The sequence below is a fragment of the Palaemon carinicauda genome, chromosome 28, assembly GCF_036898095.1.
Source record: "Palaemon carinicauda isolate YSFRI2023 chromosome 28, ASM3689809v2, whole genome shotgun sequence".
NCBI classification, from domain to species: domain Eukaryota; kingdom Metazoa; phylum Arthropoda; class Malacostraca; order Decapoda; family Palaemonidae; genus Palaemon; species Palaemon carinicauda.
Window position 1 is genome coordinate 56,142,955 of NC_090752.1, and position 24,054 is coordinate 56,167,008.

At 43.5% G+C, this 24,054-nt stretch overlaps 1 protein-coding gene across 3 annotated transcripts in view; it reads right to left on the reverse strand.

Moving 5' to 3' along the window:
- sfl (N-deacetylase and N-sulfotransferase sfl) overlaps positions 1-24,054 on the reverse strand; it is a 158,908-nt gene that overhangs the window by 94,200 nt on the left and 40,654 nt on the right. For all 3 annotated transcript variants that reach the window (XR_011040262.1, XR_011040261.1, XM_068352020.1), the window contains exons 6-10: positions 15,075-15,278; positions 14,579-14,705; positions 5,210-5,347; positions 2,940-3,100; positions 1,613-1,741 (exon numbers count right to left, since the gene is read on the reverse strand). Coding sequence is in view for 1 of the 3 variants with exons in the window: in XM_068352020.1 (XP_068208121.1) it covers positions 1,613-1,741; positions 2,940-3,100; positions 5,210-5,347; positions 14,579-14,705; positions 15,075-15,278 (759 nt within the window). In the remaining 2 variants the exon portion in view is untranslated. The remainder of the gene's footprint in view (positions 1-1,612; positions 1,742-2,939; positions 3,101-5,209; positions 5,348-14,578; positions 14,706-15,074; positions 15,279-24,054) is intronic.

The window sequence follows — 24,054 nt, forward strand, 5'->3', positions numbered from 1 at the left end:
ATAATGATAACCTGTTTGATAATGAGAGCACTAGTTCTGAATCCTCCAGTGATGAGTATATTGAAGAAACAAAGTTTTCTTTCGATGCCGAAAGCGAAAATGACTTCTCATTACCGAATGACTGGACAACGAAATTTCACAAAACTATAAAGGGTAAGGAAACGCAGAGAGAGAGAGAGAGAGAGAGAGAGAGAGAGAGAGAGAGAGAGAGAGAGAGAGAGAGAGAGAGAGAGAGAGAGAGAATAAAGTGGATAAATAATGTACAAATGTATGACGAACATATTTGAAAACTACAGGAAACGATATGAAGAGAGAGAGAGAGAGAGAGAGAGAGAGAGAGAGAGAGAGAGAGAGAGAGAGAGAGAGAGAGAGAGAGAGAGAGAGAGAGAGAGAGAGAGAGAGAGAGAGAGAGAGAGAGAGAGAGAGAGGAGAGACCTATCCCTTTCCTTTTGTTGCTTATCCAGGCGTAAGATTTACGATTGAAGATAAAAAGAACCCATTAGAATATTCAGTATTATGTAGCCATTTGAAATTAAATAATAGTAGTATTAATTGATTTTTTTAACTCAACCATTTAATTAATATCCCTACTTTTAACTATAATTACGAATTATAAGCATAAAGAAATTATATTAACTTTGAAAAATTATCATTAGTGAAATGACCGCTCAGGGCAAAAAAAGCGTGATTATCGTACAGCAGCCTAGTGCACACTTGCGCCTAATGGCCGTGTTTACGTGTGGGAGTGTCATCATGGATATACAGTACTATACTGTAATTTTTAACTATCGCTAGATACGTACTGTATCAAACCTTGAAAACCCTTTTTTGTTTTTTGTATCTATAGGAAATAATTCTACATCATTCGGAAAATACTGAAAACAGTAAGCTATGCATAGTACAGTAGTAAATACTACAGTCATAGAAAATTATCAAAACTTTAACAACTTTTTATTGTTTTATTTATCCATAAAAGAAATTTTGTACAGTATTTTATAAAAAAAAATCTATAAGAAGGATTTCTTACAGTATTGTTAAGATAAAACCTACAGTATATATATATATATATATATATATATATATATATATATATATATATATATATATATATATATAATGTTTTATATATATATATAATATATACATACATACATACACACACACAGTGTATATACAGTATATATATATATAGCTAGAAAGCTAGAAATGGAGTGAAAAAAAAAAATTGACGGGTAGGTTGCTGTTTGCTGCCATGATGTGTTTCGAAATATACGAATTTCCAATTACACGAGGCCTTTCATCGACCAAATTCTCGCATAATTCGGGACCCTACTGTATATGCATATCTATTTCCGGTTATACTCAGCAGCGTTGCCAGACGTATATCTACTTGGTCTCTCCCCATTCCTTGGGTAGGGGAAAAGGGAGTAGGCATTCCCTGGTGAGAAGGGGTACTCCCAAACCTCCCACAAATCTATGTGAGTGCATGTGCGTATGTGTGCATTATATCTTAACATTTAGCCGTCATTTTGACGAGTTGCGTAGACTAGTATAAAAATAGTATATAAACAAAACCTGCTATAGAAACAATTCCTCAGCATTTTAAACTTACCGGATTAAAGACAATTGTCTGAAACAGTTCTCCACCGTGGATACTGGAGTCCAACACTTGACGTCCTCCTGGATACTTATCTATGAATATTGTGTGGGTGAAAAGACCACAAGTCTGTCTTGGCAATACCTGTTTGACAATAAAATAGAAATGATAAGCTCAAGAAGCACACATCTAAAATCAAGGTTCTCTCTATCACCGGTACAATATTTATTCATTATAAGGCTTCTCGAAAGATTTGTTCTTCAATGTAAAGTTAGAGAGGCTTGCCCCATCCTTTAGACTCCATCTGGAATGCTTTGCATTTTACTTTTCATGTACTTATCTTGTTCTTTATCCACTTACCTGCCCAGCTTCCTCAACTTACCTCTGCTCCAATTATCACTGGGAAGCAACCACTTTACCCCCAAGCTGAAGCCTCTTTGCAAAAGTTCCCTTTACCGCCATTTAAATTGCCTCTCGTCTCATACTTGCCACCCTTTCCCTTTGTTCTTTTCCTAAACACCCACTCATTCAATTTCTTCAACTTTGCCTTTGTTCCAGTTTCAACGTATAATTTACCATAAATCCCTAAAAGAAACAGTACCAGTTTAGAAATGGGACTGGAATTTTCTTCATGAGACTATTGCAAAATAATTATGGCAAGTTTTAAGGTAAGTTTCCTTTTTTTTTTTTTAAACCATCTTTAAATTTACTAGCTCATCATTTCAGGTTATGAGCTCACTCCAAAGCAATGAGAATCTATAGATAAGAATGTGATCTTTGGAGGATCTGGTTCACATTTAACCCTCAGCATATCACTGCTTCGTGTACAGTGCCAAGTGGCTCCAAGATTTGAGGCAGCCATGGAAACTTTCAAGGATATTACGATCTTTCAGATCATTTATGAAACTTAATTCGTATATTAAGAGACTTTTAAACACAAACAATATAACATACAAGAACAAAAAAATTTAGGCAATTAAACACAGGAGATTACAGGGAGAGACTTTACCTACTAATACCAGGATGTATCCCATTATTATAATACATTATGATTATTTTTACTTCTTGTATAGAATCATTGTGTGTTACTCGCCTCTATATGCACTATTTTTGAGCTCTCTCACTTAAATAAAAGTTACTACACCAATTTGAAGAATCCTGATATTATAAAATACCCTTGCTAGGATTGTACCTTCACCTTAGCAAACTTATAAAGCGACACTATCTCTGGTTTCACTAATGTTCTGTATAAAATTTACATTGGATAAAACATTCATTCCCATTGCATATGATAGAAGTGTGATCCTCACGATAATAAAGTACTGTATACACTCTTTCGTACCATAATGTTGCGATGAATGAATCCTCTTCTGAGTCTTGCTGGATACAAGTGAGGATATTCCTCCGAGGATGTTACCCTCACATTCCACACTTTCTTCCAAGCATCATACAGAGGTTCATGAACTGGATAAACACCAGAATGATGAGGCGCAACACTGTAACCTACAAGAGAAACGACAACTTTAGACTAACTGTATACAGCTCAGATCAAGATAAATTCAATGAAATTACTACTGGACAATTACGTCTCGATAAATATACTCAACAAATATAGTCTTTGGAACTGCCAAAAAAATTACAATGTTATAGATAGCAAAAGCTGTCAGCAGTAATTCAATTCTCTAAATATAGAATTATTGAAAATTTGATTAATTCAAATATGCTCCTAAAGTAAATATCGGTGCTCTCCGAAATATAACGGTAATACAAGCTGTCCTATTCAATCACGAATTAGCTTTACAATTAAAGTATATGATTTCCAATTACTCTTTGAAGTTATTTGTAAAATAACACGCAGGATCCTTCGTAACCAGTTTTCTACTCTAGCAGAAGGTAAAATTATGTGGCAAGCCATAATTTATTGTGAGGAGGCAAATGAAACATTTCAAACAATACTATAGGCTTACAATTAAGGAAGTATTCTATTGTCAAACGATACAAAAACAAAGTAGCGGTAACGATATAGTAGGTTTATGTATCTATTTTTAAATTTTGCTTCCTAATTGCCTGTTCCCACAATTTTGTCCTCCTTTTCTGGAATGTTGAGCTGATCCAGTGTGGGGGACTTCCCTTTCATTTCCTTGGTTTAATGACAACACCCCCCCCCCCCTTGCTGATTGGTTTAACAATGGTGTGTGCCCAAGAATAGAATGTGGCCCTTTTTGGATATTGTCAAACCACACCAGGGAGTTACATGTTTTACGTTAGTCGGAATAAGAAAGTAGTCCAATTTATTGGCCCTCTTAAATAGTAGCCAATTCTTCTGGGTGTTACAGCAATATACTGTATGTAAAGAAAGATGCACATGATGAGCAATACTTGCACGGAACTTCAGTGATTGAGTTGCACTGAGTGTAATAGGTATGTCTACAAGGAGTGAAAAACAATCACGTAGTATTATGGCAGAAATATAATATTGTGTTATGATACGTATGAGAACTGTCGGATTATGGTGTTAGTGTTTGTAATTAAGTTTCATATTTAGTGCTTACTGGATTGACGATTGGTGGTACTAATTAGTTTAATCACTTTAGGTAAATGTTAAAGCGTGGTTTTCCTCATAATAGTTTGACTATAAAATATTGTGTTTCTTGCTAATACAGTGAAATTTTAATGGTATAGAATGACTAAAACGACATGAATTCACACAGCTGTATGTATGCACATAGATAATTAAATAAAGTAAAAAATAAGTACTGAATTCATGACTACATATGTATGTAGATAGTTGAATAAAGTAAAAAATAAGTACAAGTGCATCTGATTTTAGTCTATAGTACAGTACACCATACACCAAACCCCCCTACAATGGCACAATTCACAAATTGGGTAAGGAGTTCGATGAAGATGTTGATGAAGTCAAGGAGTGTCTAACAACTCGACTACTTTACTCATTTCTATAAGGATAAAACTCAATCATTTTCCTATTTATAACTACTGTAACACAAAGGAGTAAATATTTTCTTTTACGTATAACTGCCAAAATGTAAAGGGAAATGTCCCTTACATATATGATTCTATTCTGCAACATTCACTACAAATAGGAAAAATAATGAAGCTATATTAATTTGTCTTAACGTTTCTCAGTGTCATTTATATAACTTGTGCTTATCTAACTACAGACATCATCATCATCATCTCCTACTACGCCTATTGACGCAAAGGGAGAGAGAGAATGAGAGATGAAAGAAAAAAGTATTGTACTGTAGTTAGATTAAAATAAAAATCCTAACTACACTACAGTATTGTATTTATTGAAAAAAAAAATCACTGCATTTATGCACACGGACATTAACACAATACACTGATGCTCGTAATAACAAGAAATGCACAATGTTTTGGTCAGGATGGATGACTATGGAATTCCTAAAAAACAAAAGTAAGTAAAAAGTTTAAATGAAATCTATGGCAAAATTCATGCAATAAGACATTTTACAATAAAACTTCAATCTAAAAAAAATTACTTTCAAGTTCATCATTTATTTCACATTCGAATAAAAAACCCATAAACACTCCCATGACCAAATGCCAAAATCAACTTTCTGAACATACCTGAATCAGTAGGAATACCATGACTCACAGCAAACTGCTTATTCAGCTGCATCTGTATCTCAAGCTCCTTCTGGGTGAGCTTGTGCGGCTGGGTGTGGCTCCACATGTGTCCAAACCACCAGAATTTGTCAACATTTTCTGCAAAGATAGAGATAACAGTATTCATTACAGAGAGAGTAAATAACTAATGCAATGATATACAACCTACAGGAATGAGAGCATGAAAAAGTTGATGTTTATACCATGTATGCATTTAAAATCACCATGATTCATACATACATATACCAAGGCACGAGTGTCTGATATCATGGGCTGTTCATATTCACAAAAATAAAGAGTAAATACACATTACACGTTTTTATTTTACTTTGTGTATATCATGAGTTTCATTGGAAGATTCAACGAACAGAGTTTATTTTCAACTATTTTTTAGGTTAATGTGACGTGCGTGGGCTCTAAGGACTTTCCAGTAAGAGGCTAGAACAGCGAATCCAATATGACAAAAATACCAAAATTATATTGTCTACCCTGCCCTAGGGCCAGTTTCAACGTACAAGACACAGACCCACTGTGTAAAAAGGGAGGTTTTACAGAATTTTGTCAGAACCAATTTCAACGTGGCTTGTTGGCTACTTGATATTAGGAAAAGGTCGAAGTAGAGGAGTTCCTGTAAAGTGCCCCGCTATTGAAGTTCCTTTTTCTCAAAGCATTAGAAGATAACACTCCACTTCCAGAGAAGTGGAGAAAAGGATTTTGGCCCATTCAAAAGAAAAGATTAAAATCTTCAATTGCAATGCTTTGCCCTATAACAGAAGTCAACAACAGTTCATGTGGCAACCAACAAAGAGACCAGCACCACACACTCATGTCAAGCCTCCTCAGTCTGCAACCAAGTTCCTTGAGAAGAACATAGACAGCAACATAATCATTTTAAGGTAGTCCTAAATGCCAGGTCCATCGGGATTTCTTAAGAGAAAAAGAGATATTAGAGGTACACAAGGAGAAGCTGGGATGTTGATCAGTCTTACAGAGGCAAAGGACCTCATCCATGGATGTCCTAAGGTCGGAGGGAGGTCATCTCCATCGTTTCCAGGTAAGTTGAACTTTTCCTCGGTGGGGACATAGCATACTGGTAGTCAAAGGCTTGGATTTGTCGTGGATTTCATATCTACCTCAAAGGCACCATTTCTATCAGGCAAAAACCTTGGAACTCGACTCCTTCGTCAGAAAAATGCTGATAGAAGCAGCTACAGAAAAATAAAGGGCTCCTAAAATTCCAGGACAGACTATTCAGTATACCGAAGAAAGACTCACCCAAGAGAAGAATGATCCTCGACCATTCTTGTATTGACAAACAAATCAGATGTCATGCATTCAAGATGACAATCACCACGCACGTCCACCAATTACCACACCAAGGTGTTGGCCTTGTACTGTAGATCTAAAAGACACTTATTGGCATGTCTCTCTTGCTTCCCACTTCCAAATTTACTGAGGGTTTTGGCTCAAGAGGGGTTTACACAGTTTCAAAGTGATACCTCTCAACATCAAAGGTGTTTACAAAACTAATAAATTCAGAGATCAAACTCCTTTGGATGCAGTGATTCAGGTCATAGTCCATTTGGACGAATGGCTGGTCAGATGCTAAAGAATTATGCCTCAGGTACACAAATCAAGTCTTGCAAGTTCTTCAGAACCCAAGTTTCCTGACAAATTTTTAAAAATCAAGACCACTTCCAAGAAGGATATTCCGGTGGCTAGGTCTCTAATGCCACTATGTATGCCAAAAGCATCTCAGCATAGAATTGTATACAAGGTCAATTTTTTCTTCAGAGTTGCTTCTCTAGATGGCAAACAAGAGGTATTAGGCATTCTTCAGTTTGCTTCAATAGACTATCTAATGTTGAACCCCAGGCTGAAGGACCTAACTTGGGTGTGGAAAAGAGGGGTTTGGGAAGGATTTTGAGGCAACAATCCCATTTGCTGCATAAGAATTCCAAGGCCTTGGATCTCACCAAAGTCCCTATTTCCCCAATATTCATGATCCCTCATGAAAATGCATCCTAGTCGAGTTGGATGGTTGATGAAGTAAAAATCAAAAATTTTAAGTAATTTTAATTTTTCCTAACATACTTACCGAGAACTACTTTCTATAGGAGTCACTGGTGATCTCCTCTCTATCGACCAGAGTTTTGCGTATGTTACCCCCCACTCCGCTCTCTAAGTAGCCCTACCCCCGGCATCAAGGAATGTGCCCTGAGGGTAGGATCAAGGTAGGTCGCTGCTTGGCTGGGTCAGCCTCACCATTAAGTTCTATTGAATTAGCACAATGCTAGCAAGGGAAGAGAGGCACTCGGGGAAGGAAGGGAGGGCCATTACCCGAAAGTAGTTCTCGGTAAGTATGTTAGGAAAAATAAAAATTACTTAAAATTTTTGATTTGTTCCAACACGAATACTTACCTCGAACTACTTTCTATAGGAGACTTACACTTTAGGAGGCGGGAGTGCTGTTCTGACCCCCTGACCCGGGCCGTGGAGGCCAAGAGGCCTATGGATAACGGGACCTACTAGAAAGCGGAAGCGAGGGTAACTACACAAAAATTCACGTTAGTGTCTAAGTACTCACCCTTTGAAAAACTTCTTTTGACGTTCCTTCCAGAAGCGTAGTCGTGAAGAATGTGTTATTTTATGGGAACAGTCGGTATTCCCCGAAGAGGCAAGTAAGCAACTGGGTAGGAGGTAGGAACTGCACTTGTGCCTACCGGTCGCTAGTCTTGAACTCGCCTGGGGTTTTTACCGTTACACCGCTTGGAGGGCGGAGATGACTGTTCCAATGGAGAACCCGTCCAAGGATTTTCTTGAGTAGTCCTTGAGGTAGTGGGCAGTAAAGGTTGACTGGTTCGATCAAGTACCTGCTCGCAGGATCTGCCCCACTGCCATGTTTTTCTCAAAGGCTAAGGAGGTGCTCAGGCCCCTGATGTCATGAGGCCGGGGAGTGCCTGGCACTGTCATGCCATCTTCCTTGTAGGTTCTGGCGATAACTTGTCTCAACCAGAAGGAAATGGTGTTTTTGGAAACTTGTTACTTATTAATACCTGTGGAAACGAAGAGGCTCTTGAAGCCTGGTCGGAGATGCGCTGTCCTTTCCAGGTATTTCCTAATTGTTCGCACTGGGCACAATTTCAAGTCTTCTGCATTGCCTGTCTTAGGGATGGCAGGAATTGAGAAACCCTCAAACTTCGGGTCCCAGACTGCTGGGTTCTGAGTCTTGGCCACAAAAGAAGGCACGAACTTGAAGGATACTTCTTTCCACCCCTTTGAATGAGAAACGTCGTATGACAGACCATGGATCTCTCCCACTCTCTTAGCGGACGCCAAGGCCAGCAAGAAGACGGCCTTGAGGGTGAGATCTTTGTCCACGATATCCTTCAAGGGTTCAAAGGGGGGACGACACAGCATCTTCAGGACCTTGGCTAAGTCCCACTGGGGCACCCTACTCGCCTGAGGGGGGCAAGATTGCTCGAAACTCTTGACAAGCATCTCTATGTGTCTCGAGGCCCCCAGGTCGATGCCCTTCAGAAGGAAGACTTGGCCTAAGGCGGCTCGAACTCCTTTTATGGCTGGAATTGACATTCCTACCTTGTCCCTAAGAAACACCAGAAAATCTGCTATGTCTGGGACAGAGGCCTTAAGAGGTCTAATGTGCCTTTCAGAGCACCACTTCGTGACGGAGGCCCATTTTGCCTGGTATCCCGCGGCTGACGACTTTCTCAGGTATAGGGACATTCTCTTAGCCGTGGAGGGAGAATATCCTTCCTTCTTCAGGAGCCGCTCGATAGTCTCCAGGCGTGAAGACGAAGGGAGAGTGGGTTGTCGTGGAGCTTGAGAAAGTGAGGCTGGTGCAGAAGGTCTGACCTGGCGGGCAGAGGCCACGGCGGTTGACTCGCTAGGTCTTTTAGGTCCGCGAACCACTCTCTCTCCGGCCACCAGGGCGCTACCAAAGTCATCTTTAGGTTTCGGGCGGTCCTTACTCTGTTGAGCACTTGTCTTATCAACGTGAACGGGGGAAAAACGTACACATCCAGACCGTCCCACTTGTGCTGAAAGGCGTCTTCTAAGGCTGCTTTCGGGTCTGGTACCGGGGAGCAATAGACAGGGAGTTGGGCGTTGAGTTTTGTTGCAAAGAGTTCCATCACCGGGGAACCCCAGCGCTGAATGATGAGCCTGGCTACTTCCGGGAGAAGGGACCATTCCGTCCCTACTATCTGGCCCATTCTGCTGAGGCCGTCGGCCAGAACGTTTTTCTTCCCGGGAATGAACCTTGCTAACAACACCACGTGATTTTCTTCTGCCCAATTTAGAATCTCTATGGTGAGATCGCACAACTCTCTCGATTTTAAGCCTCCCTGTTTCCCTTTAGCAGACTTGCAAAGTGTAGGCACGCCTTCTGGACTGCTTTCAACTCCGGGACATTGATGTGGAGTTGTTTCTCCCCTTCCAACCAGGTACCTCGTGCCGTTTCGTCGAGGAGATGGGCTCCCCATCCTTGGTTGGAGGCGTCTGTGAACAGAAGTAACTCGGGAGGGCCGGTCCCGAAGGGCATCCCCTTGAGGGAGTTCGACTGGCAGTGCCACCATTCCAGGGAGGGTCTCGTGTCTGGAAGGACTGGAATTAGCACTTGTTGGGAGTCCATCTGGCACCAGAGGTTCTTGAGATTCCATTGGATGGATCTGAGCCTTACCCTCCCTTGGGGAACTAGTTTCTCCAATGAGACCAGGTGGCCTATCAGCCTCTGCCAGTCTTTCGCTCTCCTGGGGTGTTCTGACAGGAACGGCTGAATGATGTGCCTGAGGTTCCTTATCCTGTCCTCCGAAGGGAAAACTTTTCCCTGAATGGTGTCCAATGTCATCCCCAAGTAGTTCATTCTGGTGGACGGGGATAGATTTGATTCCTTCGGGTTGATTACAATCCCCAGATCTCTGCAAAACTGGAGGAGACTTCTCCCTTGTTCCTCCAAGAGGGCCTTTGAGGCGGAAAGGAGCAACCAGTCGTCCAGGTATCTGATAAGGCGGATGCCTCGTTCGTGAGCCCACACTGAGACAGTCGTGAAGACTCTCGTGAACACCTGGGGCGCTGTTGACAGACCGAAGCAAAGAGTCCTGAATTGCAGGATCTGGGAACCCCATTTCACCCGGAGGAACTTCCGACTCGAGGGGTGGATCGGAATTTGGAAGCATGCGTCCTTGAGGTCGACGGTCATCATAAAATCTTTCTCCCTCAAGGACAGAAGGACTGACTTCGGAGTGTCCATTTTGAAGTCCGTCTTCTTGACGAACTTGTTGAGAGCTGACAGATCAATAACCGGTCTCCACCCCCCCGTCGCTTTCTTCACCAGGAACAGGCGACTGTAGAAACCTGGCCCTGGGAGAAGAACTTCTTCCATGGCGCCCTTCTCTAACATGGAGGATACCTCCTCTTGAAGGGCGGTCCTCTTTAACGGGTCCTTGGGAGCTAGCCATTCTGTCCGGTTGGCCGGAATAAGAGGGGGTGGTTCCGTTAGGAAAGGAAGTCTGTAGCCCTCCTTTAGAACGGACACTGTCCAAGGCTCTGCCCCTTGAGCCTTCCATGCTTGCCAATGTTGTCTGAGGCATCCCCCAACTCGAGGCTTGGGCGGGGATAGGGGGCCTCCCACTCTATCTTCTTCTAGAGGGGCGGCCTGATCTGCCTCTCCTAGAGGCGGAGTAACCCGACCTGAAGGAGCTTGAGGGCGCTGCAGCTCCCCTGCGGGAGGGCTGAGGCATTGTGGACCAGGAGGAAGAGGGGGCCTCTCTCCTCGTAGTGCAGGAAGAAGCTTGGGGCGTCGCGGCGCTATCCGAGACGGACCTCTTGTAGGGCGGTCTCCTAGAAGTCGTTGGTCTGGGGACGTTGGCCTCCTTCTTTTTCGAGACCTTCTCCATTATGGCTTCTAGTTCCTTCAGAGGAAACTGAGACTCTCCCCACAGGGGCAGGCTGCGAATGGCTCGCGCCTCCCTGTCTGGTACCTTCCGAGACACCTTCGTTAGCACAGTGTCTCGCTTACGGAGAACCCAGTTGGCTGTTAGGGCGAGAGACTGATAGGTCAGAAACTTCAGGGTTTTACCCCCGGAGGTAATGAGGTCCCTCAGTAGGCCTTGCTGGTCAGGGTCCTCGGGGTCGAAGGAGGCTTGAACACCCACCAACGTGGAAGCCCACCAGTCCAGCCAAGAGGAGACGTTGACTAAGTCTCGCGACATTTCCTCCATCATGGAGGCTTCTGCTGGCGAGAAACAGACTGGGGCTGAAGAGGCTCTATCGTCTGAGACGCCTTGGCTCAGGATGTCTACGGCCGATTCCACTTTACAAGGACCTGGGCGACGTCCTGCAGGCACATAGACTTTCCCTTGGGTTTTGAGGCCCTGGAGCAATTTCGAGGCACTCTGGGTTTTGGGGGCCTCGGCATTGCTGGAAACTACCTTGTCGATGTACTCTTGCCCTAGAACTAGATCTCGGGCTAGAGGGAGTGCTAGGGACGTCTTAGGTTGTGAGGGAGTTTGCATGATCCTCAGCAGGCTTGACCTCCAGGAATCTCCATCCGTAGCTGCAGGTTCTGCTATTTCGTGGTGCCTTCTGATAAGGCTAACCACTCTCCTATAGGCGGAGTCCTCCGTCGGGGAACCCTCCCCTCCGTCAGCCGAGGTCTCGGCCTGGGGCGGGGGAGCCGGGTTACCGGGCACGCCGACTGGACGCCTAGCCCTTGGGGCCAGGGGCGCCGTCCTGCCGAGGTACTGACCTCATCTGCGGGTATGTCCGCACCAGGGACTCGGGATAATGCAGGTACCGCTGGTTCAGCGGGGACTCTCATACGCCCTAAGGCTCTGGGTGCTGAGGACGCCGTTCCCGTGGGCTGACCCGACAGCGGGAACCGTTCCTTCCGACCCGAAGGCCGCACCAGCTGGGCTGGTTCAGCCAGGCTGCCTGACAAGAAGCGCGTTTCCCCCGCTGGGCGGGGTGAACCGGAGGCCTCGAGGACTTATGCTTTCTCGAGATGTCTTTCCTCCGAGCCAGGTCGCGAGGGTCAAGGCTGTGCTTAGAGGACGGCAGCCTTGGCGATCTCTCACTGGACCGGCGGTCTGGGGAACGAAGCACCTTCGAGTCCCGCGAAGATACATAGATCCAGGCGCCACCGGGAGATACACTTCTCCTATACTTACGGCCTGGGGAGCGGGAGCGCTTTCTGCTGTACCGAGAACGCGACCTCGAACGGGAACGCTTGCTTCTGGACCGCTCTCTCCGACGGCGGTGTTTCACCCTGAGCTCTTCCTCTGACGAGGAATAGACGTCCGATGAGCCCGACGACACTGTGTTCACCGCGTGTCGGCTGGTAGCGGGGACTGCGGGGGACTTCTTCGGGCGTTGAATGCCAGAGGTCGAGGGCTGGAGGAAGTCATCGGGGACTTCCGTGGGGAGGGTTGGGAACGACTCAAACCGTTCCAGGCCCGGGAGCCAGGGATCCAGGGTCACATCCATCCTTAGAGTGACCTACCCGGCGTCTTCGGGAGCCTCCAACCGAAGGCATCGTTACCCGAAGGGCGAACTTTCTTCTGGTTGTCTCCCCCTAATGACGAACCAGAAGCACAGGCCCACGAGGGCGGCGGTGATACAGAGACCGCGTTACTACCCCACAAGGGGTCATCGGAGGAAGCGTGACTCCCGAACACAAGGGCCGACTCTCCGGACGCACTATTGGGTCCTTCACTAGCCCTAGAGGGGCCCGCAATTGGCGATTCACTTACACTGGGCTCCTGGGAAAGGACGCCTTGTTCATCCACCACACTAGACTTACCTCGTCCCCTACTCTGTGTAGGGGACGGTGAAACCGAGGCCCCGTCGGACCGCTCACTGGGTGATGGTATCGGCGAGGAAACACTAATTTTCCTGGGGGAACGTTTCGCTGATTTCCTCTTTTTGGTACCGTAGCGTACCCACTGTACATCGCTCCAGTCTACACACTCGGGGCACGTATCTGCTGACGAGCAAACCTTTCCCCTACAGGAGGAACAAAGGGAGAGAGGATCCACTTCCGGCTTGGAGAGGAACGCTCCACACGATTTCCCGGCTCTAGGCCCAGGACAACGGCGAATTTGCTCCATAATGCACACAACGCACGACACAAGCACTAAGGGAATCAATGAAAACACTGGGTAAGCACACGGGTGAAAGGTAAACGCACAGGAACACTTGGGAAAAGCACACTGGCAAAACGCAAGTTGCCACGCTGGGAACACGTGGGACACTAGAACGCACACAAAGGATCGACAGAGAACGAGAGCGAGGTGTGAACGCCTCGCGACCAGAGAACTTAATGGTGAGGCTGACCCAGCCAAGCAGCGACCTACCTTGATCCTACCCTCGGGGCACATTCCTTGATGCCGGGGGTAGGGCTACTTAGAGAGCGGAGTGTGGGGTAACATACGCAAAACTCTGGTCGATAGAGAGGAGATCACCAGTGACTCCTATAGAAAGTAGTTCGAGGTAAGTATTCGTGTTGGAACAAACCTATTTTTGGGGAGATGCTGTGTCCTCTTCCCGATCCTTCTCCCTCTCTATCCTCCTGTAGTGAAGGGGACCATAAAAGTCTCACTCCACTCCTAGTACAGAAGATGATGGCTGAGTGCAAACTAGCACACAATTAACATTGTCTCGAGTTTTAGTATTGGGTCTCAGGAATGACATGCCACTGGTTGGCAGATGATTTTCAGCTTTGCCAGTGTTGTGACAGGTTCAATAGTGAAAAATCCAAACCATTTGAATATAATTAAACCTTGAAAATAACTCTCAAACTTAATTAAACCAAGAAATCCCATTCAATGTTCAGAATATCCTCTATCAATTCTTTTAAAGCAACGCAATAACCCACAACTCCAAATACAATAAAAACCTTAATTTTTAAAAAAATAAATAAAAAAAATATTTTCCAATTTCTCCAAGAATATCTTTTGACTCCCTGATCACATAGGTCTCCCTCATACATGCCAAATTCATGTGCTGCAAGTTGAAATGCTGGTCCTAAAGCAGAGGGAGAATATTTCTTTGGTACTTTCATGTTGCATCGGATAACCTGATTTTGCCTTTTACAAGAAAGTCCTTAAACACCACACATCACCTCCTCAAAAATTTGTTTTTCCTTTGTTAAAATCCCTTTTATGAATCATAATTTCAGGATACACAATGATAGAGTCATATGCTCAAGTTGACCACCGGAAACAATTTAAACAATGCTGGGCTCAAGTACTTCACAAAGACTTTAAAAACTCTTTCAAAAGCAGATAGTGTAAACTGTAAGATTCCTACCCAATAGCTTTTCATCTCCCATTGCCTCTTCTGGATATCCTTTACGGTAGTATTTGCCACTGAAACCTAAATTAAACTTCCACCCAGGAACTAACTCCTGCAGCCGCTCTTGAGATTCCAACAGTGCCTGAAAGAAACAGATGATATTAAATCCAAGTTCTATAACAAATATACAGAATATTAACAATTGCACCTTCCTCCAAAAAACAAAATAAACGAGTACTGAAATCACAAATGATGCAAGAGAAACAAAATTCTGAAAGAATAACACTCATCACAGATAAAAACATTGTAGACAGACTTTTTCTATTACTATATGAGAGAGAGAGAGAGAGAGAGAGAGAGAGAGAGAGAGAGAGAGAGAGAGAGAGAGAGAGAATAAGCCAATTGTTTTAACAACAAAAGTGATACTCTGATTGACTTCTGAATCAAATTTTATAAAATCCTCCCACAAAGGAAATTTTTTCAGTCTTGAAAATGCTACGAATTCACTAACCTCAACATCATCAGCAGTCATGCGATTACCCTTTGGTGCCACAAATATATCATCTATGTCGACTAGGACGTGACGTTCCAGTGAGATGGACAACCTACCCACACTCAGGTATGATATTCCATCCAGAAACAGTAACCTGTGCAACCAGAAGTCCAGATTACCCCCAAACAACAATCGCTGGATTCCGTCTATATCACCCTTGTCCTGAAAACAGTTATGGGATTGGTTTACATAAACAATGAGAAACAGTCTCTTACTTCAACGTGTTTATATTGTCACTAAATAACTTTAGAAAAAACGAGAATCTTCTACTAAGGTGATTAGCGTATGCTGAACCTCATTTGAATATTCAAGGATATTTTACCAAACATCTAAACAACAGAATAAACATGTATCAAATGATTTATGTACAGTGTATAACATCAGCATTATGAGTAAATAGATCTCAAAGAATTCTTAGAGCTTTTACTATATAATAAAATAACAGTTTAACAAAATAATTTTTCATAAAAAATGGTTATAAATTGCAAACAATATTTTCTTAAATAAGTGTATACACAGAGTGGGTGTCATATATACATAGCCAACATCCATACTTCTATGGATTAAGGCTTTTAAAATTTTATCTGTACATATGTGGTAAAAGGATACCTAATAGATATGCATTAACAGAATTGGCTTTGAGGAAGTGATGGAAAAAATACGACTTTCGAGAGAGAAAAGCCATATGCTCTACGAAACCGTACTCAAGTTCTGATTAAGACAAGGATTAACTCAATGTCTACAAAGACCAAAGAGAAAGGACTCATACTATGATAATAATGTCTGATACATAATAGTCTGCCACTAGCCAAGTTGATGATGAGGGATCAAGTGAAGATGACAAAATAAAAAAAGAAACACATACAGGAGTCTAGAGTAGAAGTGTCACCAAACAGACTAAAAAATGGATATACAAAATTCAACACTAGGGGAGCACTGTGTGATACTAAGTACAGTTGGTCAGTTATAGAAAATATGTTAACCAGATCACAAAGCTTATAATATGTTATTTTCCTTAGTAAAATAAATTTTTGAATATACTTACCCGATGATCATGTAGCTGCAACTCTGTTGCTCGACAGAAAAAACCTACGGTCGGGATACGCCAGCGATCGCTATACAGGTGGGGGTGTACAACAACAGCGCCATCTGTCGAGTAGGTACTCAGGTACTTCTTGTCAACAAGAACCAATTTTCTCCTCGGTCCACTGGGTCTCTATGGGGAGGAAGGGAGGGTCCTTAAATTCATGATCATCGGGTAAGTATATCAAAAATTTATTTTACTAAGGAAAATAAAATTTTTCAATATTAATCTTACCCGATGATCATGTAGCTGATTCACACCCAGGGGGGTGGGTGGAGACCAGCATACATGTTAACATAAGAAGCTAAGTATCCCGTATTTCATTTTAGCAGTTATTCAAAATAACAAACATAAAATAAATAAGTACCTGGTAAGGAAGACGACTTGAACAATTACTCTGCCTTTTTAAGTACGTCTTCCTTACTGAGCCTCGCGATCCTCATAGGATGCTGAGCGACTCCTAGGAGCTGAAGTATGAAGGGTTGCAACCCATACTAAAGGTCCTCATCAAAACCTCTAATCTAGGCGCTTCTCAAGAAATGATTTTGACCACCCGCCAAATCAAGTAGGATGCGAAAGGCTTCTTAGCCTTCCGGACAACCCAAAAATATTTCAAGAGAAAGATTAAAAAGGTTCTGGAATTAGGGAATTGTAGTGGTGGAGCCCCCACCACTACTGCACTCGTTGCTACGAATGGTCCCAGAGTGTAGCAGTTCTCGTAAAGAGACTGGACATTCTTAAGATAAAAGACGCGAACACTGATTTGCTTTTCCAATAGGTTGCGTCGAATATACTTTGCAGAGATCTATTTTGTTCAAAGGCCACGGAAGTTGTGACAGCTCTAACTTCGTGTGTCCTTACCTTCAGCCAAGCTTGGTCTTCCTCATTCAGAAGGGAATGAGCTTCTCGTATTAACAGTCTGATAAAATAGGGTAAAGAACTCTCTGACATAGGCAAAGATGGATTCTTAACTGAACACCATAAAGCTTCAGACGGGCCTCTTAAAGGTTTTTAAAATAGAACTTAAGAGCTCTTACAGGACATAATACTCTTTCTAGTTCATTTCCAACCATACGATAAGTTTGGAATATCGAACGATATTGGTCAAGGCCGAGAAGGCAGCTCGTGTTTGGCTAGAAAACCAAGTTGTAGAACATGTAGCCGTTTCGGATGAGAATCCGATGTTCCTGCTGAAGGCATGAATCTCACTGACTCTTTTAGCTGTGGTTAAGCATATCAGGAAAAGAGTCTTAAAGGTGAGATCTTTCAGGGAGGCTGATTGAAGTGGTTCGAACCTGTCTGACATAAGGAATCTTAGAACCACGTCAAAATTCCATCCAGGTGTAACCAAACGACGCTCCTTCGTGGTCTCAAAAGACTTAAGGAGGTCCTGTAGATCTTTATTGCTGGAAAGATCTAAGCCTCTGTGACGGAAGACTGATGCCAACATGCTTCTGTAACCCTTGATAGTGGGAGCTGAAAGAGATCGTTCTTTCCTCAGATATAAGAGGAAGTCAGCTATTTGAGTTACAGAGGTACTGGTCGAGGATACGGATACTGACTTGCACCAGTTTCGGAAGATTTCCCACTTCGATTGGTAGACTCTAAGGGTGGATGTTCTCCTTGCTCTAGCAATCGCTCTGGTTGCCTCCTTCGAAAAACCTCTAGTTCTCGAGAGTCTTTCGATAGTCTGAAGGCAGTCAGACGAAGAGCGTGGAGGCCTTGGAGTACCTTCTTTACGCGTGGCAGACGTAGCAGGTCCACCCTTAGGGGAAGTGTTCTGGGAACGTCTACTAGCCATCGAAGTACCTCGGTGAGTTATTCTCTCGCGGGCCAGAGGGAAGCAACTAGCGTCAACTTTGTCCCTTCTTGAGAGGCAAACTTCTGCAGTACCTTGTTGACAATCTAGAACGGAGGGAATGCATATAGATCTAGATGTGACCAATCTAGAAGAAAGGCATCTATATGAACTACTGCTGGGTCCGGGATAGGTGAGCAAAGTATTGGGAGCCTCTTGGTCATCGAGGTTGCGAAGAGATCTATGGTTGGCTGGCCCCAGGTGGCCCAAAGTCTCTTGCATACATCCTTGTGGAGGGTCCAATATGTTGGAATTATTAGTCCCTTCCTACTGAGACAATCTGCTATGACATTCAAGTTGCCTTGGATGAACCTCGTTACTAGTGAAAAGTCTAGACCTGTTGAACAGGAGAGGAGGTCTCTTGCGAACTCGTACCATATCACAGAGTAGGTCCCTCCTTGCTTGGAGATGTACGTCAAAGCAGGGTGTTGTCCGTGTTCACCTCCACCACTTTGCCTTGAAGGAGAGACCTGAAGCTTTCCCAGGTCAGACGTACTGCCAGTAGCTTCTTGCAGTTGAAATGCATTGTCCTTTGACTCGAGTTCCATAATCCCGAGCATTCCCTACCGCCTAATGTCGCACCCCAGCCTACGTCCGATGCATCCGAGAAGAGAACGTGGTTGGGAGTCTGAACAGTCAGGGGAAGACCCTTTCAAAGGTTGATAAAGTCCTTTCACCAAGTCAGACCAGACTTTATCTTTCCGGAAACCGGGATCGAGACCGCTTCTAGCGTCTTGTCCTTTTCCAGTGAAAAGCTAGATGATACAGAAGAGGACGGAGGTGTAGTCTTCCAAGTGACACAAATTGAACCACGGATGACAGTGTCCTAACCAGACTCATCCACAGCCTGACAGGGCAGTGTTCCTTCTTCAGCATCTTCTGGATGGATAACAGGGCTGGGGGTTGATCGTCTTGTTCAGCAATGTCCTCATCAGAGGGTTCCTCATCCGAAACTGATGAGGAAACGGCAACGGAGTGGGCAACGTCTGACTCGCTGAATCCGGTCGCCCTGGTGGATGCGTGATGGAGCCGGACACAAGATCATGGTACTGCTGCACAGTCTGAGAACTGTCAACCATGGGGACGCGAGGAAGAACAGTGTCAACCCGAAACTGTCTAGACTGTCTGGGTTGTGCAGTTAACCCCCTACCGGGTTGCTGAGGTTGCCGCACTGCGTCACAACAAGTCACCTCTGCTGGTTGTTGAACGTCTTCCTAGTGACACACTGAACGTCCACAACCACCTCCGAGAGTCGCTTAACGTCAACGTGCGACTGGCAACCCACACTGGGTCGCACCGGTGGAGGAACCACCTCAACTGGCGGACGTGAGTAGGATACCTCAGCGTCAACAGGGCGTACAACCAACCGGTAGGAAGGTTGTTGGCTAGGAGGTTCTTCTCCGTAAAAAATCCTCTATCAAGGACACAAGCTTGGACTGCATGTCTTGCAACAAAGCCCATTAGGGTCTATGGGAGCAGGAGTGGCAACAGACGGGGTTAGCGACCGAAGCGGAACCATTTACCATCCCTGGAAGCCTTGTTATGCTTTAATTAAAGTCCATAGGAGGCTAAGCAGCTTAAGGCTCCTCTCCAAATGACAGAGTCCTCAAAGGAATATCAGAAGGAGGGAGAACAGCACTTTCTCATCTACAGGAACCATGTCCGAGAAAAGCTAGGTTATCTCAGTGAGGGTCTCACTGGTGCCTAAGCAGCAGACCAGAAGGCAACGTTATGTAACTGCTTGACAGTCTGTGAACTGTCAAAAACTGAACTGTCAACCACAACAGGTGCGTGAGGACATACAGCACTGGTGCATTAGTAGCAGACCAGAAGGCAACGTCATGTAACTGCTTGACAGTCTGTGAGCTGGCAACAACCAAAGCTGTGTGGGGAAGCCTCAACTCCTGACTGACTAGTCTGCTGCGGGCGAGTGGCGGTAACCACAGTGTGTTGCGGAGGCTGACACACCGTGTCAAAACACGGCAGCTTGTGGTAGCTCACGCACGGCAACGGAGTGCTCCGTGTGTCTGTGGGAGTAAGCATACGTCTGGCAGGGTAGACTGCGCATGGGTGGAGGAGCTCTCACAACAAGAGTGTGGGAGCAGGCAGCCATGCTGGGAGCACAACCGTGGCGGGTTGTAGGCAAACGGGTGCATCGTCAACCTTCTCCGCAGTCGGAGTGTGGGAGCAGGCAACAACCAAAGCGGAGTGGTGGTGCGTGGTGGGGACTGCCGTGGGTTGCGGAAACTAACGCATCGCGTCAAAACACGGCAGCTTGACTCCACCTTCCCACTGCTGATGCGGTAGCTCACGCATGTTAACGGAGGGAGCCGCATGTCGGCTAACGTTAACATGCGTCTGGCAGGGTCGATTGCGCATCGGAGGTGGAGCTCTCCGCAGCCGGAGTGTGGGAGCAGGTAGCCTCAGCGTGAGCTGGGCGCACAACCGTGGTAGGTTGTAGGCTAACGAGAGCAGTGTAAACCTTCTCCGCACGAAACTCCTGCATAACCGCAGCTAACTGAGTCTGCATAGACTGCAGTAAAGACCACTTAGGGTCTACAAAAAAAAACGGCAACAAACGGAGCTACTGTCCGTTGTGACTGAGGGTCTAAAACAGCTGGTGCGGCAACAGACGGAGTTACTGCCTGTTGCGGTACCACCTTGCCTCTCTTGGGAGGTGTGCAGTCGTCGGATGACTGCAGCGAGTCCGAACTGACCCAGTGGCTACACCTAGGCCGTTGGACTTGCGCGGAAGGGACCGACTTGCACTTAAAAGCTGCAAGATTTGGTCCATGGTTTCTACGAGAAACCTCTTCCGCAGACGAGGAATAAATGGGCTCTCTCGTCTTTGTGTGGGTGGGGCGATCTCACGTCGGCAACGTGTGTAGATACGCCCGAAACCACGGAGGGAAAAATGTCTGTTCGTCGATCAAGGCCTGTGGAACCCATAAGTCGTACGACATTACTTCTCCCCTGGGCTTGGGAGCTTGTAAGAGGTATCGGACTAGGTGAACAACTGGCACGAACAGACGAACCTTCGGACGCAACACTGTAACACTTTGCGCATATCACTTTATCACTTTTGATTTTCTGTTTGCACTTATTTCACTGAAATCGAAACTTTAACTGATTTCTACCTGAAACACGCAATCCTATCCTTCATTAAAAGGTAGTAATTGCGAAAACAGTTTTACAATGCAACAGAAAAACATAAATAAAGATAAAGAATTCAGTGGCTGGAAAAGAGACTAAACACTAGATCAAATAAACTACGTTTACAATCTCTCACCGCATAAAGCCTGGGAACAAGAATAAAACTCTAGAAACGTTTTACCTTCTTCCCCTACAGCGACTAGGGAGAAGAGTAAAAAACGAATTCAGTGGCTGGAAAAGAGACTAAACACTAGATCAAATAAACTACGTTTACAATCTCTCACCGCTAGATCCGGCCGGCAGAGATGAACTGAAGAACAGAAAACGGGAATGATTCCTCCTACCACCCTTTAACGGGTGTTACCACCCAACCACCACAAGGCGGTTGCCTAGTTTTAGAAAAATTCTGCCGAAATAGAGATAATTAGCTATGTATATATAACTGCCAGGTAAGTTCTATTCATAAAAATGTTATTTGCTAAAAGGAACTGAAAGGTTTCCCAAATAAAAAGTTCCTTTATTTAGAATTTAAACCATTTAAGCTAAGAAAGAATGAACGAAACGCTAGAATCGGTTTACTCTTACTGCAACGTGAAACCGTGAAACACTCTCTCTCTATCGTAACGATAGAGCGCATGTTGAACGTTCTGAACGTCAACAACTGCGGAGACTAAAAAACTAAACGTTAGTTCATCTTTGAAAACAGTACGAGACTATCAAAGAAATTCTTTCATAAAACATTAAAATTAGAAAGTATTAAATTCTTAAAAGGTTAAATACGATATGACGGGCTCAATGTTAATTAACTTCGGTTCCAAGTATGGACCGCCTACTATAGGAAAGGTCGCATATAAACAAACATAAAAATTACTTTTTATAAGTTTATAATAAATGGAAAGTTAATCGAAGAGGCCTATCAAGGCGGAGAAATATAAAATAAATAGATCTATAACTTGTTAAGCAAAATTACCAAAAACCTAAACACACTTCCGTCTAAGGGAAGGGTCGGCCATTTAAAAGTGAAAGAGAGTCCATACTCTCTTTGTCACCATAATTAAATCTATCGAAAAATAATTCAAGTTTTGAAATGAAGATAAAACCCCTGCATAGCGAAAGCTCAAAACTGGAATAGTGTACTTCACCAAATCGTTGTGAAAACAAATCCAGTAGGGACGGCGTATTTAGTAGGTCCTGCCATTGGCACGACAGAGGAAAAATTGGTTCTTGTTGACAAGAAGTACCTGAGTACCTACTCGACAGATGGCGCTGTTGTTGTACACCCCCACCTGTATAGCGATCGCTGGCGTATCCCGACCGTAGGTTTTTTCTGTCGAGCAACAGAGTTGCAGCTACATGATCATCGGGTAAGATTAATATTGAAAACTAAACTTTCATAAGCTTGCCAAAAGGTCTGTTCTCATAAAAAATAAAATAATATTTTATCAATTCATTACATTTCCAAAATCCAAAGAATTTGATATAAGTTGAAAATTCAGATCAATAAAATTTTTTCCATGCATTGAGTGACAATTTTTTCTCTATACTTATCTTATCGAAAATTGTGCCCCTAAGCTTGTTGGTTTTCTATGAAGCAGGATTGTCTTTCACAGAAGATGGCAGAAAATTGAAATGAATGAGTACCCTTTCTTAACTTATTGATTCAAAAAGTTTATGTGAAGGCATAATTTTGATAACCTAACAGCAGATACACCATTATTTTGTAAGAAGAGACACATGTTGGAGTATTTGAGATTGACAACAAAAGGCAGCTATAAAGAAGAGGATCTTTGAGCTCTGGCAGAGGGGAAGCAAGAAAGAGAATAAAGATGTACGTAGAAAAGGGGAGAAAAGTTAAGAGGTGGTTAGAAGGGGAAAGGGAAATTTGGAAGAACTGGGTTAAAAATCTCAGTACAGTGGTGGGGAAAAAAAAAAGTTGGAATAACAAAATGGATCAATAAAGATGAAAAAGATGTGAGAGGGCAAACAAAAATTTTAAAAGAAAAGCCTCTTAAAATAACGTAGAGGCAAATTATAAATATGTTAGAGGATATAGAATTAAATATATCTAATATGTGAATCGAGTGAATATGAACTAAAGAATGTTGACATGTAAGAGGGAAAATGGGATATTGTATACAGCACTGCACTGCATACAATAAGGAAGAGATGGGAAAATAAGCAAAACAACAATATACAAAGGGAAGAGGATGCACTAAAGAATAAAAAATAGAGGGGAATGGGATTGCTGAGACATGTGAAAATTATAAAAAAAAGTTGTAAGATAAAAATCAACTGTCAAGAGAACCTTCATACCAGAGAAAAAAAAACAAACAGAAGTACAGTATTAGGTTATAACAAAAAAAAATGAGATCATAAGGCATTTGGCTGTGCACCACAACAGGCAATAAAATAAGCACTTATACAAGAAAATGGGACTGGAATCTATACCACAAACAAATTCCTTGAGTGAAAACAATAAGCAATTATTTCAAGAAAATAAAGGCTAAATGTTGGTGTCCATCTTGAGCAAGCAGTTATTTATTGTTTGTTAGTGATGGAGGAGTGTTGAAAAGGAAGCCCCTGGAAGCTGCTGGGTTTAGTAGTTGTTTGTAAAAATGTTTAAAAGATGGAATGGGAGAAGGAAGAAAAGGACAGAAATCCAATGACGTCATGTGTCGACCAACTCATGTTGATGTTTGATAGCGTAACTAACAAAGGAACAAAGATAGAAAATGAAAACTACAATAGGGAGCTGAAAGAATTTTCTATACCGGACACGAACAGATGATGGCAGTGTGTATCATCAGATCCTCAGAGGGATAAAATAGGGGGACTCACTTATT